The sequence below is a fragment of the Elephantulus edwardii genome, unplaced genomic scaffold (assembly GCF_000299155.1).
Source record: "Elephantulus edwardii isolate Elephantulus edwardi_28Jun2011 unplaced genomic scaffold, EleEdw1.0 scaffold00398, whole genome shotgun sequence".
NCBI classification, from domain to species: domain Eukaryota; kingdom Metazoa; phylum Chordata; class Mammalia; order Macroscelidea; family Macroscelididae; genus Elephantulus; species Elephantulus edwardii.
In genome coordinates this window covers 896,375-910,669 of record NW_006400148.1, presented here as the reverse complement: position 1 = coordinate 910,669, position 14,295 = coordinate 896,375, and the positions used below count along the sequence as shown (strand labels likewise).

At 37.0% G+C, this 14,295-nt stretch overlaps 1 protein-coding gene across 1 annotated transcript in view; it reads right to left on the bottom strand.

Moving 5' to 3' along the window:
- LRRIQ3 (leucine-rich repeats and IQ motif containing 3) overlaps nucleotides 1–14,295 on the bottom strand; it is a 156,120-nt gene that overhangs the window by 107,604 nt on the left and 34,221 nt on the right. Inside the window, 1 exon segment of the mRNA XM_006902370.1 lies at nucleotides 5,453–5,609. Coding sequence (XP_006902432.1) covers nucleotides 5,453–5,609 — 157 coding nt within the window.

Sequence of the window (14,295 nt, the reverse complement as noted above, 5' to 3'; positions counted from 1 at the left end):
AAGACCATGGCCTGTATCAGACACACCTTAGTCTCCAGGGAGACATCATTGCTTTTCAGTACTTTGGAGAGGTCCCTAACAGCAGACTTTCCCATGGCAACGCGCCTTTTAATTTCCTGGCTCCTGGTGCCAAGAGTGTTGACTGTGTAGCCAAGCAAACTAAAGCTGTGAACAATCTCAATCTCTTCACTATCCATTCTGATGCTGCCAATTGGTCCAGTGGTGAGAATCTGTCTTCTTGGCTATGTACAAACCAAAAAGGAAATAAAACCCATCAAATGAGGAAATAGCAACCTTTTCAACAAATGGTGCTGGCAAGATTGGACTGCTTCCTTCAGAAAGCTAAAACAGGATCCACATCTCATACCATACACAGAAACGAATTCAAGATGGATCAGAGACCTGGGACTAAGGCCCCAAATCATAAAGTTCCTCAGAGACAAACTGGGATAAAGCTTAGATGGCCTAGCTTATTATTTAAAGAGCCTGCCAGATACAGCCAGAAATGCTCAATATGGAGAGGATAAAATTGATGAATGGGACCTTCTGAAGACTAAATCCCTATATACATAAAAATACTTTTCCAGCAAGTGAAAATAAAACATAATGATTGGGAACAAAGATTTGGCAATGGTCTCATATTAACAGTTTACAGAATCCTACAGGACTTCCACAAGAAAAATACTGATAACATAAATACAAAATGGGCAAAAGTCAGAAAAAATTTAATAGAGGAAAATATTCGACGGCCAACAGACAAATGAAAAAATGCTCAAAATCACTGGCAATAAAATAGATGTAATAAATACTCTTATGGTTGATACTTCTTGCCTCAAAATTTATTCATTGGAATTGTGCTTGTATATCCTGCATCTCCAGAGACAGGAATTGCTTCCATGAGCATGTTCTTTAATCTTATGCTACGTGAATAATCAAAAGTCTTGGTTCTAAAAGAGAAAACTTGAGTTCTAGGAACCTAAACTAAAACCCAGTCTTAAAGCCATCAAGTTGATTTCAATTCAAAGAAACCCACCTAAGACAAAGAAAGATTGCCCAGAGCCTTTCTAAGGTTTTAAATCTTTACAGAAGATTTCCACATGTTTCACCTTCAGAGCAGCTAGTAAATTTGAACAACCATCATTAGTAGCAGAGAGTTTAACTAAACCACGAAGAAAAAGTTGATTTTTAATCATAGCAACTCATGGGTATCTAACCATGCAATTCTGAATGAAAGAAGATTGCTTTCTTTCTCTCTTACTTAGTGAATTCAAACCAATCTTTCATTTAACAACCCAATATGCAATCCGTTACACCATCAAGTTCCTTAAAGTTCAAATCAAACCAAACCAAATACTCTGCCTTCCAGCTGGTTCTCACTCAGTGACCTTCTGTTGGGTTTCTAAGCCTATAAATCTTGGCAGGTAATTGCTCGTCGTTCACAAAGGAGCCACTGATACATTTGTATGGTTGATCTTTTTGTTAGCAGCCTAACAACTTTCATACTATGGCACTAGAGCTCCTTAAACTAAATGAAAGGCCTTTCAATTAGGCATTTATTTCATATAAAATATTATATTTAAATGGAACATACAAGATAAAAACACTTAAATGAATATGTACTACCTGCGATATTGTGATGTTTTTCCACATTCTTAATTTGAGATCATTTGAAATGCTCCCTCTTGGTGGATTCACTAATGCTCCCATTGACCTTGATTTGAAAAGTATGTCAAAATGCTTCTCAGAAGTTGTGGAAATTGTATTATAGCCAGTTTTGCTACTCATGCCGCATTCTTTTCTCTCTTGTTCAGACTATGAATTAGTATATGCAGGATAATACGGGGAAATATTCTTTCTTTATATCTTATTTCAGTCAAACTCCCTCTCTTTATTTTCCCATTACCTTTTTACATATTTCTTTTCCTTGCACATATATTTCAGAGCCACATTTGATTTCTATCTCCGAAATTTTGTAGTTATTGATAAGCATCATTGAGTGAGCCCCATCTCACAGCTACCCTGTGTACAGTAAATGAAAACTCTACAAGATCCTTTGCCAACCTCATAGTCACTGCAGTACTTAACCCCATTATGACAGTCACTATATTAGTTTATCTTATTAAGGATTTTCCTCACTTTCAAAACCATCTACTTTCTCAAGACTGCTCACCTTCTACTGGGGTTGACACCTGGTTGTTGCTGCTGTTGTTGTTTAGTGCCAACATAGTGACCCTATGAACAATAGATCAGAACCTTGTTCTAGCCTGTGCCATCCACGTCATCTCAGTTTTAATCCATCTGCTTGAGGGATGTCTCTCTTTTTCACTAACCCTCTACCTGCCCAATAACGATGTCCTTTTTTAGGGGCAAGCCTCTCCTAAGCAATATATCCAAAGTACGTGAGATGAAGCTTTGCTCTCTTTTTCTCCAAGGAGCACTCTGGCTTCACTTTTTCCAAGATATATCTGTTTGTTCTTTTGGTGAACAAAGGTATGTTTAGTACCCTTCTACAACACCAAAACTCAAAAGTATTAATTTTTCCTCCTTCCTTACTAATTATTCAACTCGCAGAAGCATGGCTAGTGATTGAAAAGACCGTGGACTCAATCAAGCACACTTAGTTCTCAAAAGTATGTCACTGTTCATCAGTCATTTGGAGAGGTCAATGATTGCAGACATTTTCAGAGAAATACGTATCCTGATCTCCTGACTGCTGGTACAAAGGGTGTTGATTTTAGATCTAATTAAGATGAAGTCATTGATAGTTTCAATCTTTCTCCATAATTAGTTTAGTCTATATTAGTGTAGTCTAGGCTTCTTCCTTCAGTATCATTAACTTTTGATATGGTAATTTCTGAAATAATTCAGTGTCTACCAATTATTTTTTTATGCTAAATTACTATCTTTGACCAAGGGTAGAGGCTTGATAGAGGCTGTGGCATTAATATCCTGTAGGAATCTCAGGCCAAAATTATTAATTTTAGAAAAAATATTCTTTAAAGGCACAGCAATCATTTGTCTATTTGCTGTGCTAAAAAACTTGGAGTTGCTGTGAGGCTGAACACTGTTCCATAGTTGTGTCAAATACAATAATGATTACCCATTATGTACAATGATTGGATAAGCTTCCAGAATGAATGGTGGGAAGCAGGAGTGGCATCAACTTCCTAACCTAGATGTCTCTGGAAATTCTACATACTCCATAAACTTATAGGAATTATGCCAGTTACAGAAAAGATTGCAGGTCTTTTGTGCAAACTTTACTGTGAGTCAAATTCAACTAGATTACACTTAACCAATACTAAGTGAGACTAGTGATGTTATATCTGGAGGAAAATTATTCCACATTGCACATTACTCTTTGTCAGTGTGTTATATGAAGTAACCTGGGTTCTCTATGATGCTAAGCCTTGTGCCATTGGGGTATCAAATACCATAATGGTTTCCCAACATGGACAGTCTTTGGTGGAGCTCCCAGTTGCAAAACAGGTTTGGAAGCAGGAGTGGCATCCAGTTCCTAAACCACATGCCCCTGGAAACTCTATGAACTTGGAGAAACGACAAGGCATTAGGTCTTTTGTTCATAGAGTCACTATGAGTTGTACTTGACTAAATAGCAACCAACAACAACACAACAACAAATTAATATCTGCTAATTCCTTCCATTCTATCTTAATACTTTTTAAATATTTTTTCCCATAGAGAGACTCAATATTACAAATCTGGCTTGTAATTTTATGACATAGTATTTGGAAGTATGTGTATAAAAATGTTTATTCTCTCATATATTTGGTGTTTGATATGAGATATATATATGAAGAATGGGAATTCCAGAACACTTGATTGTGTTAATGTGAAAACTATACTTGAACCAGGAGGCAGTCATCAAAACAGAGCAAGGAAACACCGTATGGTCCAAAATTGGGAAGGGAGTCCACCAGGAATGTGCCCTATCTCCATACTTTTTCAATCTTTACACAGAACAGATTATCAGGGAGGCTGGGCTCTAATAGGAGAAATGTGGATCAGGATTGGAGGAAGAGTTATCATCATTACGTAGATGACACAACCCTGTTTGCTGAAACTGAGGAGGACCTGAAGCACTTGCTGTGGAAGGACCTGAAGCGCTTTCTGTGAAAGGTCAAGGACTGCAGCCTTCAGTATGGATTGAGGCTCCATATCAAGAAAACTGGGCCTATTGGCAGCATCATGATGCATAGCAAAGAGATTGAGATTGTTCACAGCTAAATTTGCTTGGCTCCACAGTCAGCACCCTTTGAACCAGCAGCCAGGAAATTAAAAGATGCATTGCAGTGGGAAAGTCTGCAGTTAGAGACATTTCTAAAGCACTGATGACCAACGATATCAGTCTGGAGACTAAGGTGCACCTAATACAGGCCATGATCTTTGTCATCATTTCCTATGCATCAGAGAGCTGGACAATGACTAGGGATGATAGAAGGAGAATTGATGCCTTAGAGCTGTGGAGTTGGAAAAGAGTATTGAATATGCCATGAACTGCTAAGAAAATTAACAGGTTTGTCCTGGAGAGGGTGAAGCCAGGATGCTCCTTGGAGGCAAGGATTCTGAAGCTTTTTCTGACATGCTTTAGACATATTGCAAGAAGGGACCAGTTCTTGGAGAGGGGCTTCATACATGGGAGGGTGGAATGACAGTGCAGTAGAGGAAGATTCTCAATGAGATGGATTGATTCAGTGACTGGGTAATGGGGGTAAGTGTGTCGGAGACAGTGAGATTGGCACAGAATAGAGAAGGGTATAGGGCTGTTGTACACAGGGTCACTATGAGTAGCAGGCAACTCGATGGCACATAACAACAACTACAACAATATATATAAATTGATGGTATAGGATCCTATTTTATCACATCCATGTAAAATATTGAGAGATTCTACCTAGAATAATTTCCCTTTATTTGCAAAAGTCATACACTGGTAAAGAATGCTAGGAATTAAAGGAAATCAGGCAACTTAATAAACAATAGTAAAGTTCAATCTAGTGAAAGATGTTACAACAAAAATCCTCTTACACAGATGGAATATAAAATGACATATATGTTTCATAGTTCTTATTTTTGTTACATAGCATCATATATTTCATGTCATGTATTTCAATTATAATAAACTATTACATGAAAGAAATTAAATATGTGTTTCTACTAATATTTTTAAGTTCATGAATATCGGAGATTTCTCTAAACAATGATTTAATAAATTTTTATTGATTCTTATCCACATGGTAAATTTAAAATAAAATTTAATATTTTAAATTCTTAAGTTTTCGGAATATGAAAACATACATTCCTACATATACTGTGATATTTTCATTAAAACTACATCAGTTTACAAAATACTATTTTGACATAAGATAAAAAATATTGAAAAAGAATTGTCTCCTTATCCTTATTTTCATTTAATTTTATTTTGTTATACATAGCAGAGAAAATAAAATTTACCTCCATTTTTTCCTAACTAAGAAGCCACGAATCCATTTCTGAATAATCAAGACTGGTGAATTATGAGCCATTATTTCATTTATTTTTGTAATAATATTCTTAATATTATTCATTTCATCCTCATAGGTTGTTCCCTGTGTAAAGAAAAAAAAATCTATCTTTCATAAAAATATCTTAAAGTATATTTTAAATATAGCAATTTAAAAGTATGAATAATGAATAAACTTTTACAGATGCTTTACAGGCATAATGGTTGAATAAAAAATTTATTCACATTTTCAGATCAATGTTACTAGATCAAGAGTTAATAGCAGTAAGTATTTCAATACTTATTGAAAAATGTAAGAGCCATGAAAAATATCTTTCTCCTTTCTTGATTCTTCTTTCAATTTGGTGCACATACATTAAATTTTGACTATTAGCATCTTGATCTTTAAAAAGCAGTGTCAAAAGCAAGTTCCAAGTACCAATAAAATTATAAAAGAATTCTGTGAATCCCCATACAGAAAATGAACATATTATAGATTTGTAAAATAATTTATATCTATTCAAGTCCCATTATATTTTGAATGGAAGACTGGAATTTTTTTATTGTAACAAAGGGCATTCTTCTGGTTAAAGATATTCTATGCTGCTTTTAAGAAAATTATCACTTCAGTAATCCTTTCCTGCATATTTTTAGATTTTGGTAGTATACTTTCTATATATCATTCATCATTTGGTTGTTTAGAAATAAATAATTTTAGTTATATTTTTAATACAGGAATCCTGATTCAAAAAGTGATATTTATATTGGTTGTAAGCCCTAGACAATTATATTCTTGTTATAGTACAAATATTTGTCACTTTTCTCCAGTGCACTAAACAACTATGTACTGTTAGGAAAGAAAACATAAATCTTTGTAGTGCCTCAGAGTTCTGAAGGTTTAAAGTCTTAAATTAGGGTGTCAACAGGCTCATGGTCTTCTAGTTTTTCCTAAAGAAATACTTTTCTTCGTATCATCCAGCTTTTTTTTTTTTCAAATAGAGTTGTGCTCCTAACCCAAAGGCAGGCAGTTTGAACACACAACCTGGAAGGAAGATAGCCAACCTTCTCCTGTGCAATTTATGTTGTTGTTGTTGTTGTTGTTATGTGCCGTCGAGGCGTTTGCGACTCATAGCGACCCTATGCACAACAGCCCTAAACCCTGCTCTATCCTGCTCCAACCGCACTGCCTCTGACACACCCATCCCGATTATCCCAGTCACCGAATCAATCCATCTCATAGAGGGTCTTCCCCTCCTGCGCTGTCCCTCCACCCTCCCAAGCATGATGTCGTCCCTCCTGGCACCATGTCCAAAGTATGTCAGACGAAGCCCCAGAATCCTTGCCTCCAAGGAGTAGCTTGGTTTAATCCTCTCCAAGATGAATCTGTTTGTTTTCCTGGCAGTCCATGGTACATTCAGTACTCTTCTCCAGCATCACAGCTCAAAAGCATCCACTCTCCTTCTGTCCTCCCTAGTCATTGTCCAACTCTCTGATGCATAACAAGCGATTGCAAAGACCATGGCCTGTATCAAGCACACCTTAGTCTCCAGAGATACACCGTTGCTCCTGAGTGCTTTAGAGAGGTCCCTAACAGCAGACTTTCCCATCGCGATACGCTTTTTGATTTCCTGACTGCTGGTGTCAAGAGTGTTGACTGTGGAGCTGAGCAAACTGAAGCTGTGAACAATCTGACGCTGCCAATTGGTTCAGTGGTGAGAATCTTTGTCTTCTTGACATTGAGCCTCAGTCCATACTGAAGGCTGCAGTCCTTGACCCTTCGCAGCAAGTGCATGAGGTCCTCCTCAGTTTCAGCAAGCAGGGTTGTGTCATCTGCATAACGCAGATTGTTAATAGATCTTCCACCAATCCTGATGCCACAATTCTCCTCATAGAGCCCCGCCTCTCGGATAATCTGCTCTGCATACATGTTGAATAGGTATGGAGACAGGATGCATCCCTGGCGTACACCCTTCCCAATTTTGAGCCATGCAGTGTTACCCTGCTCTGTTCTGATTGCTGCCTCTTGGTCCAAGTATAGGTTTTGCATTAGCACAATTAAATGTTCTGGGATTCCCATTCTTCTCAGAGTCAGCCGGTTTTTCCTGTGTACCTGAAAGATGCCTCTTCGCTATTATCTGAGGTGACTTCCCCCGGTGTGCAGCTTCCAGGCTTCCCTTCCGCCCAGGAGCACATTCTCCCTGTCTCTGAAAATCTGTTGGAGGGTCATCTATGAGTTATTCCAACTCTACAGCACATAACAACAACCACTTTGACTTTTGGAAACATCTTCATATGACTTTTGTTTTCCTTTTGAGTGACTTTGTCTCCATGCATGTTTCATTGCTTAAAAGGGATTAGGATCCACCCTACTGAGGTAAACATTGTCAATAATTAACACATTCAAAGAAATGAAAAAAACCTATTTGCAAACAAGTTCATATTAACAAGTACATAAGTTAGTTCTTCAACTTGTATTTCTGGAGAGATACAATTCCACTCAGAACAAGGCCACTTCAAATTTTGCTTCCATTTCTAACAGTTAACACTAGAAACTTGGATTCCACTCAATACTCTTGTACAACTTTTGCTAGAGTTTCATAAATATCTTGTCTTCTTTCTTACAGAGTAAATAAGATTTCAATTAATATTCCGTCAACTACTCCTTATCCACTTGCTAAAAAATTGATTATATACCTATCTATTCTTACTCATAGCATATTCAAAGTCCAATTATTTAGGAAGTGGATGATCAGTCCTTCTAGAGGAATATTTATTAGACATATTACTAGAGAATGACCACTTAAGAAGACAAGACAAAAAATGAGAAGAGCTGCTAACATCAATTAATAATAAGAACATGGAATGTACAAAGTGTGAATATAGGAAAATTGGAAGCTATCAAAAAAGAAATAGAGCATATAAAGATGGACATTCTAAGCATTAGCAAGCTGAGATGAACTGGCATTGGCCATTTTAAGTCACATAATCACATGACCTACTATGCACATATGAAAAATTGAAGAAGAATGGTTCTGCACTGATAATATAAAAGACCACTTCAAAGTCTATCCTGAAGTATAATGTGAGAGATAAGATACGCTCTATTACATAGAAGGTAAACTAGTCAATACAACTGTTGTTCAAATATACATGCCACGTAAGTCTCTGCTCTTCCTTTTTCCCGTGAGCGGCTTCAGGTAATCTCCCAAAACGGTTTGCTACTCGCTCGACCTGGAAAATCCCATAAAATCATGCAAATCAAGAGGCTTAAACCTCTAAGTCCATTTTAAGAACACCTGGGAAACTGTCCAGACCATCAAGGGTATGTATATCTGGAAAGCCACCAAATAATCTGAAAGATTTCACTTGGAAAGAGCAGTATGTACTATTCTGATGTTGTAATAGTGGAGTTAGAAGGTGTGCTCAGTGTGGGACACAAGGTCAGTGGCCCAAAAAGAGTGCCAAGTCTTTGCTGCATATGCTTAAAAATGCAGAGAGTAATTCTAAACTTAAGAGTTTAGATGTCGATTCTCTGGTCATCGAGCACATCCAAGTGAACAAAGCTCCCAAGATGCACTGCCATATTGAGAGCTCATGGTCGGATTAACCCCTACATGACATTCCTCCTCTCCCACCCACCCCTACCCCCGCCATATTGAGATGACCCTTATGGAAATGGAGTGTATTGTTCCTAAACCTGAAGAGAAGGTAGACCAGAATAAAAAGATCTCCCAGAAGATACTGAAGAAACAAAAACTTGAGAATAAATGATTCAACATCAAATAAAATTCATATAACCTTAAAAAAATATACATGGCAACAGCCAAAGCCAAAAATGAAGAAATTAGGGATTTGTACCAACATCTCCAGTATGAATCTGATAGAATGAATATGCAGTCAAAATTCATTGCTAATAATTGGCAGCTGGAATGAAAAAGTCAGAAACAAGGAAGAAATACTGGTAGTTGGAGATTATAGGCTTGGCGATAGAACTATGGGGCTGGAGACAGAATGATTGGATTTTGTACACTCAATGATTTATTTATTGCAAGTACTTTCTTTCTATCAACAGCATATTTAGAGTAGACTAGCAGATTAGGCACCACATGTAGAACCTTCTCACTGGGAATCATGAAGGAAGAGGAACAGTTTCGAACTGACACTACTGACAGGAATGTGGAATGTGAGAAATATGAATGTGAGAAAATTGGAGATCGTTAAGGAATAAATGGAATGCATAAATATTAACAAACTAGGCATTGGCAAAATGAAATGGTTACATTTTGAATCAGATACTCATATGATCTACTATGCTGGAGATGAAAAGCTGAGGAAAAATAAGTCACTTTTCTAGTTAAAAACACCATTTCTAGATTCACCTGGAAATATAAAGTTGTGAGTAAAAGGACAATATCTATACACATCCCAGGAAGACATGTTAATATCACCATTGTTTAAATATATACACCAAAAACCAGGTTAAAAGAGAAAGAAATAGATGACTTCTACCAACTTTTGCAGTCAGAAATCGATGAAACAGAAAACCAAGATACTTTGATAATAAAGGGTGAATGGAGTAAAAAAGACAGGAACAGAGAAGAAGGATCAGTAGTCAGAAAGCACAGACTTGGTGACAGAAATAAGGCTGTAAATAGAATGATAGGATTCTGTAAAATCAATGACCTATTCATTGCAAACACCTTTAGTAGAAAATATATATGGCTACTATACACAGGGACTTCAGCTATTAGTCTACACAGGAATCTGACTATATCTTCAGAAGAAACTGCTAAAGAAATACAATATCACCTACGTAAACTAGGCCAGGTACTGATTGTGGAACAGAACATCAACTACTCATCGGCAAGTTCAAACGGAAGCTAAAGAAAATCAAATCAAATCCACAAGAAATTAAGTTTGACCACAAGTCTTTCCCACCAGAACTTAAAGACCATCTCAGGAACAGGTTTGAAGCCTTGAGCTAAATGAGTGAAGACAAGATGAGCTGGAGGAGGATATCAAGAACTTCATTCATGAAGAATGCCAAAAGTCATTACAAAGAAAAAGGATAAACAAAAGACCAAGAAGAATGTTAGAAGAGACTTTGGATATTGCACTTCAACATTGAGAAGTTAAAATAAAGGGAGGAAATCAAGATGTTAAGGAGCTGAACAGATTTCAAAAAGCAGCACAGGAAAAGAAAGCAAATTATTATTACGAAATGTGCAAGGAGTTGGAGTCAGGAAATCAAAAGGGACAAACTCTCTCAGTATTTCTTAAGCTGAAGGAATTTAAAAACAAATTCAAGACCTGAGTTGCAGTACTGTAGGATGCTCACAGCAGACTGTTGCTTGACTCAGGAAACATCAAAAGAAGATAGAAGGGGTACATAGAGACACTATATCAAAAAGAATTGACTGACACAGAAAAGTTTCAGGAAACAACACATAATCAAGAACCTATGGTGATGAAGGAGAAAGTTCAAACTGCTCTGAAAGAATTGGCAAAAACAAGACCCCAGGAATTGATAGAATCCCAATTCACAAATTTCAACACACAGATGCTGCCCTGGACACATTTATCCAGTTGTGCCAAGAAATCTAGAGGACAAATACCTGACTAACTGACTGGGAGAAATTTGTATTTATTCTCATTCCAAAACAAGGTGACCCAACAGAGGGTAGAAATTATCAAATGATATTACTAATGTTACACATAAGCAAAACCCTATGTTGTTGTTATGTGCCGTCAACTCACTTGCAGCTCATAGAAACTGTATGAGAGCCCTGAAACCTGCTCTATGCTGTGCCAAATTTATTGTCCAATAATTTCTGTACTCTGTCAGGTCAACTTTCTTTGGAATGGGAACAAATATAGATCTCTTCTAGTCAGTTGGTCTGGTGGTTGTCCTCCAGATTTCATGGCACAACTTACTGAGTGCATCTAGGGAAGAGTCTGTTGAAATATGTCAATTGGTATGCTGTTAATTCTTGAAGTGGTTTTTTGTTTGTTTGTTCATCTGTTTGTTTTCTAATTCCTTCAGAGAGGCTTGAATCATCATCACAGGCTTTTTTCACATTGTTTAATGAAATTCTTTTGTGTCAGTCAATTCCTTCTGATACAATGACTCTGTATACTCCTTCCATCTTCTATTAATGTTTCTTGGATCATTTAATATTTTTCCCAAAGCATCCTTAAGTATTGCAACTCATGGCTTGAAGTTGTTTTTCAATTTCTTCAGATTAAGAAGTGGTGAGTGAGTCTGGCCTTTTTGACTTTCTGACTCCAGCTCTTTGCACATTGCATTACAGTACTCTGCTTTGTCTTCCCAAGATGCCCTTTGAAGGTTATCCAGAAACACTTGGAACAGCACGTCAACAGAGAACTGCCAGATGTGCAGGCTGTTTGTGTGGATCACAACAAACTGTGGCTAACCTTGAGAAGAATAGGGAACCCAGAACACTTAATTGTGCTCATGTGAAACCTATACTTGGACCAGGAAGCAATCGTCATAACAGAACAGGGAAACCTTGAATAATTCAGGATCAGTAAAGCTGTGCATAAGGGATGTATCCTATCTCTATAGCTTTTCAATATGTAGAACAAATCATTCAGGAGACTGAGCTTCATGAGGAGGAATGTGGTATCAGGATTGGAGGAAGACTAATCAACAACCTCCATTATGCAGATGGCACAACTTTGCTTGCTGAAATGAAACGGACATGAGGCATTTGCTGCAGAAGGTCAAGGACTATAATCTTCATTATGGATTGAAGCTTAACATCAAAAAAAAAAAAAGACTCTCACCAATGGGCAAATTGACAGCTTCTTGATGGATGATGAAGAGATTGAGATTGTTGACAACTTCAGCTCACTTGGTTCCACAATTATCACCCTTGACACCAGCAGTTAGAAAATCAAAAGGTGAATTGCATTGGGAAAGTCTGCTGTCAGAGAACTCATGACAGTACTGAAGATAAATGATGTCTGTCTGGAGACTAAGGTTCACCTGATTCAGGCCATGGTCTTCATAATTACTTGTTAGGCATCTGAGAGCTGCACAATAACTAGGTATAGTATAAGAAGGATTGATGCTTTTGAGTTGTGGTGTTATTGAAGGGTGTTGAACTTACCATTTACTGCCAGGGGAACAAACATATCTGTACTGGAAAAGGTGAAACCAGTCTGATCCTTGGAGTCAAGGATTTTAAAGTTCTGTCTCACATAATTTTGGAACATGGCCAGAAGGGACAAGTTCTTAGAGAAGGAAATCAAAGGGGTAGGAACAGTACAGGAAAGGAAGACCCAGAATGAAATTAATTAACTCAGTGACTGGAGAAATGGGATTAAGTCTTTTGGATATGATGAAATTGGCTCAGGATAGCCCAGGGTTCAGAGCTAATGTATATAGGTTCACTATGAGTCGCAGGAGACTCAATAGCACATAACAACAACAACAATCGTCTTTAAAGAAACAGTTACTATATACATGGAACTCACCTGAAGGACTGGACAAGAATCATATTGACTATATATGTGGAAAGAATCAATGGGGAAGCTCAATAATAACAGTTAAAACTAGGTTAGGTGCTGACTCATTGTAATTATAATTGCTTATGTGTTAATTCAAACAGAAGATGAAGAAAATGAAATCAAGCTCATAAGAACCAAGTATGATTTTGAATTTATCCCATCTGAATGTTAAAGAAATCTCAAGGATTGTGTCTGAAGTATTGAACACTAATTATCAAAGACCAGATGAGTTGTGGAATCACATCAAGATTACTATCAATGAAGAAAGCAAGAGGAAAAAAGTGAGGAAAAATGACTAAAATTATAATAGAGATTAAAATTATAATTATAATAAGGGACTCTAAGAACACTGTAAAGTGGAAAGGTCAAACTAAGGGAAGGATTGCTGAAGTGTGGGAGATGAACTGAAGACTTCAAAGGGTAGCTTGGGCTGACAAAGAAAAGTATTATAATGATATGTGCAAGAGCTGGAGGTAGAAAATAGAAAAGTTAAAACTTGCTCAGCATTCCTCAAACTAAAAGAACTAAAAAAAAAAAAAAAAAGAAAAAGAAAAAAAAGTCAAGTGTTAAGAAGCAATACTGAAATTACATGAAGAAAAAATCTGAATGATCCAAGAAGCATCAAAAGACGATTATTATACCAGAAAATTGATTGGTTGTCATGGAACCATTTTGAGAAGTAGCATATGATCAGGAACCAATGTTGAGGAAAGAAGTTCATGCTACACTAAAGCTATTGTCAAAAAACTAGACCCCAAGAATTGATGGGATATCAATTGGCATGTTTCAACGGAGCCCTAGTAGCCTAGGGGTAAGGACTTGAACTGCCAAACCAAAGGCTTGCAGGTCAAATTCACCAGTTCTCTAAAGAACAACAGGAAATCTCCTCCCATGTGATTTACTGCCTCTGATATTAGCTATGAGTCAATTTCAATTCCATGGTACATAACAACAACAACAATAGCAAACAGATGTAGCCCTAGATATACTCACCAAGTTATACCTAGAAATTTGGTATAATTGTCCAACAGAATGGAGAAAATGTGTATTTTTTCCCCATTCATATAAAAGATGACTCAAAAGAGTGTGGAAACTATTAAACAATGTTGTTAGTTATTATCATAAAATTTTTAATTGCTTTGGGTAAATCTTCTGTCAGGGGTCTCTCCAGAGTACTGAGAAGCTACAATGTCAGTCTAGAGACTAAGGTATTATGAATCCAGGCCATGGTCTTTGCAATTACTTGCCACGCATCAGAG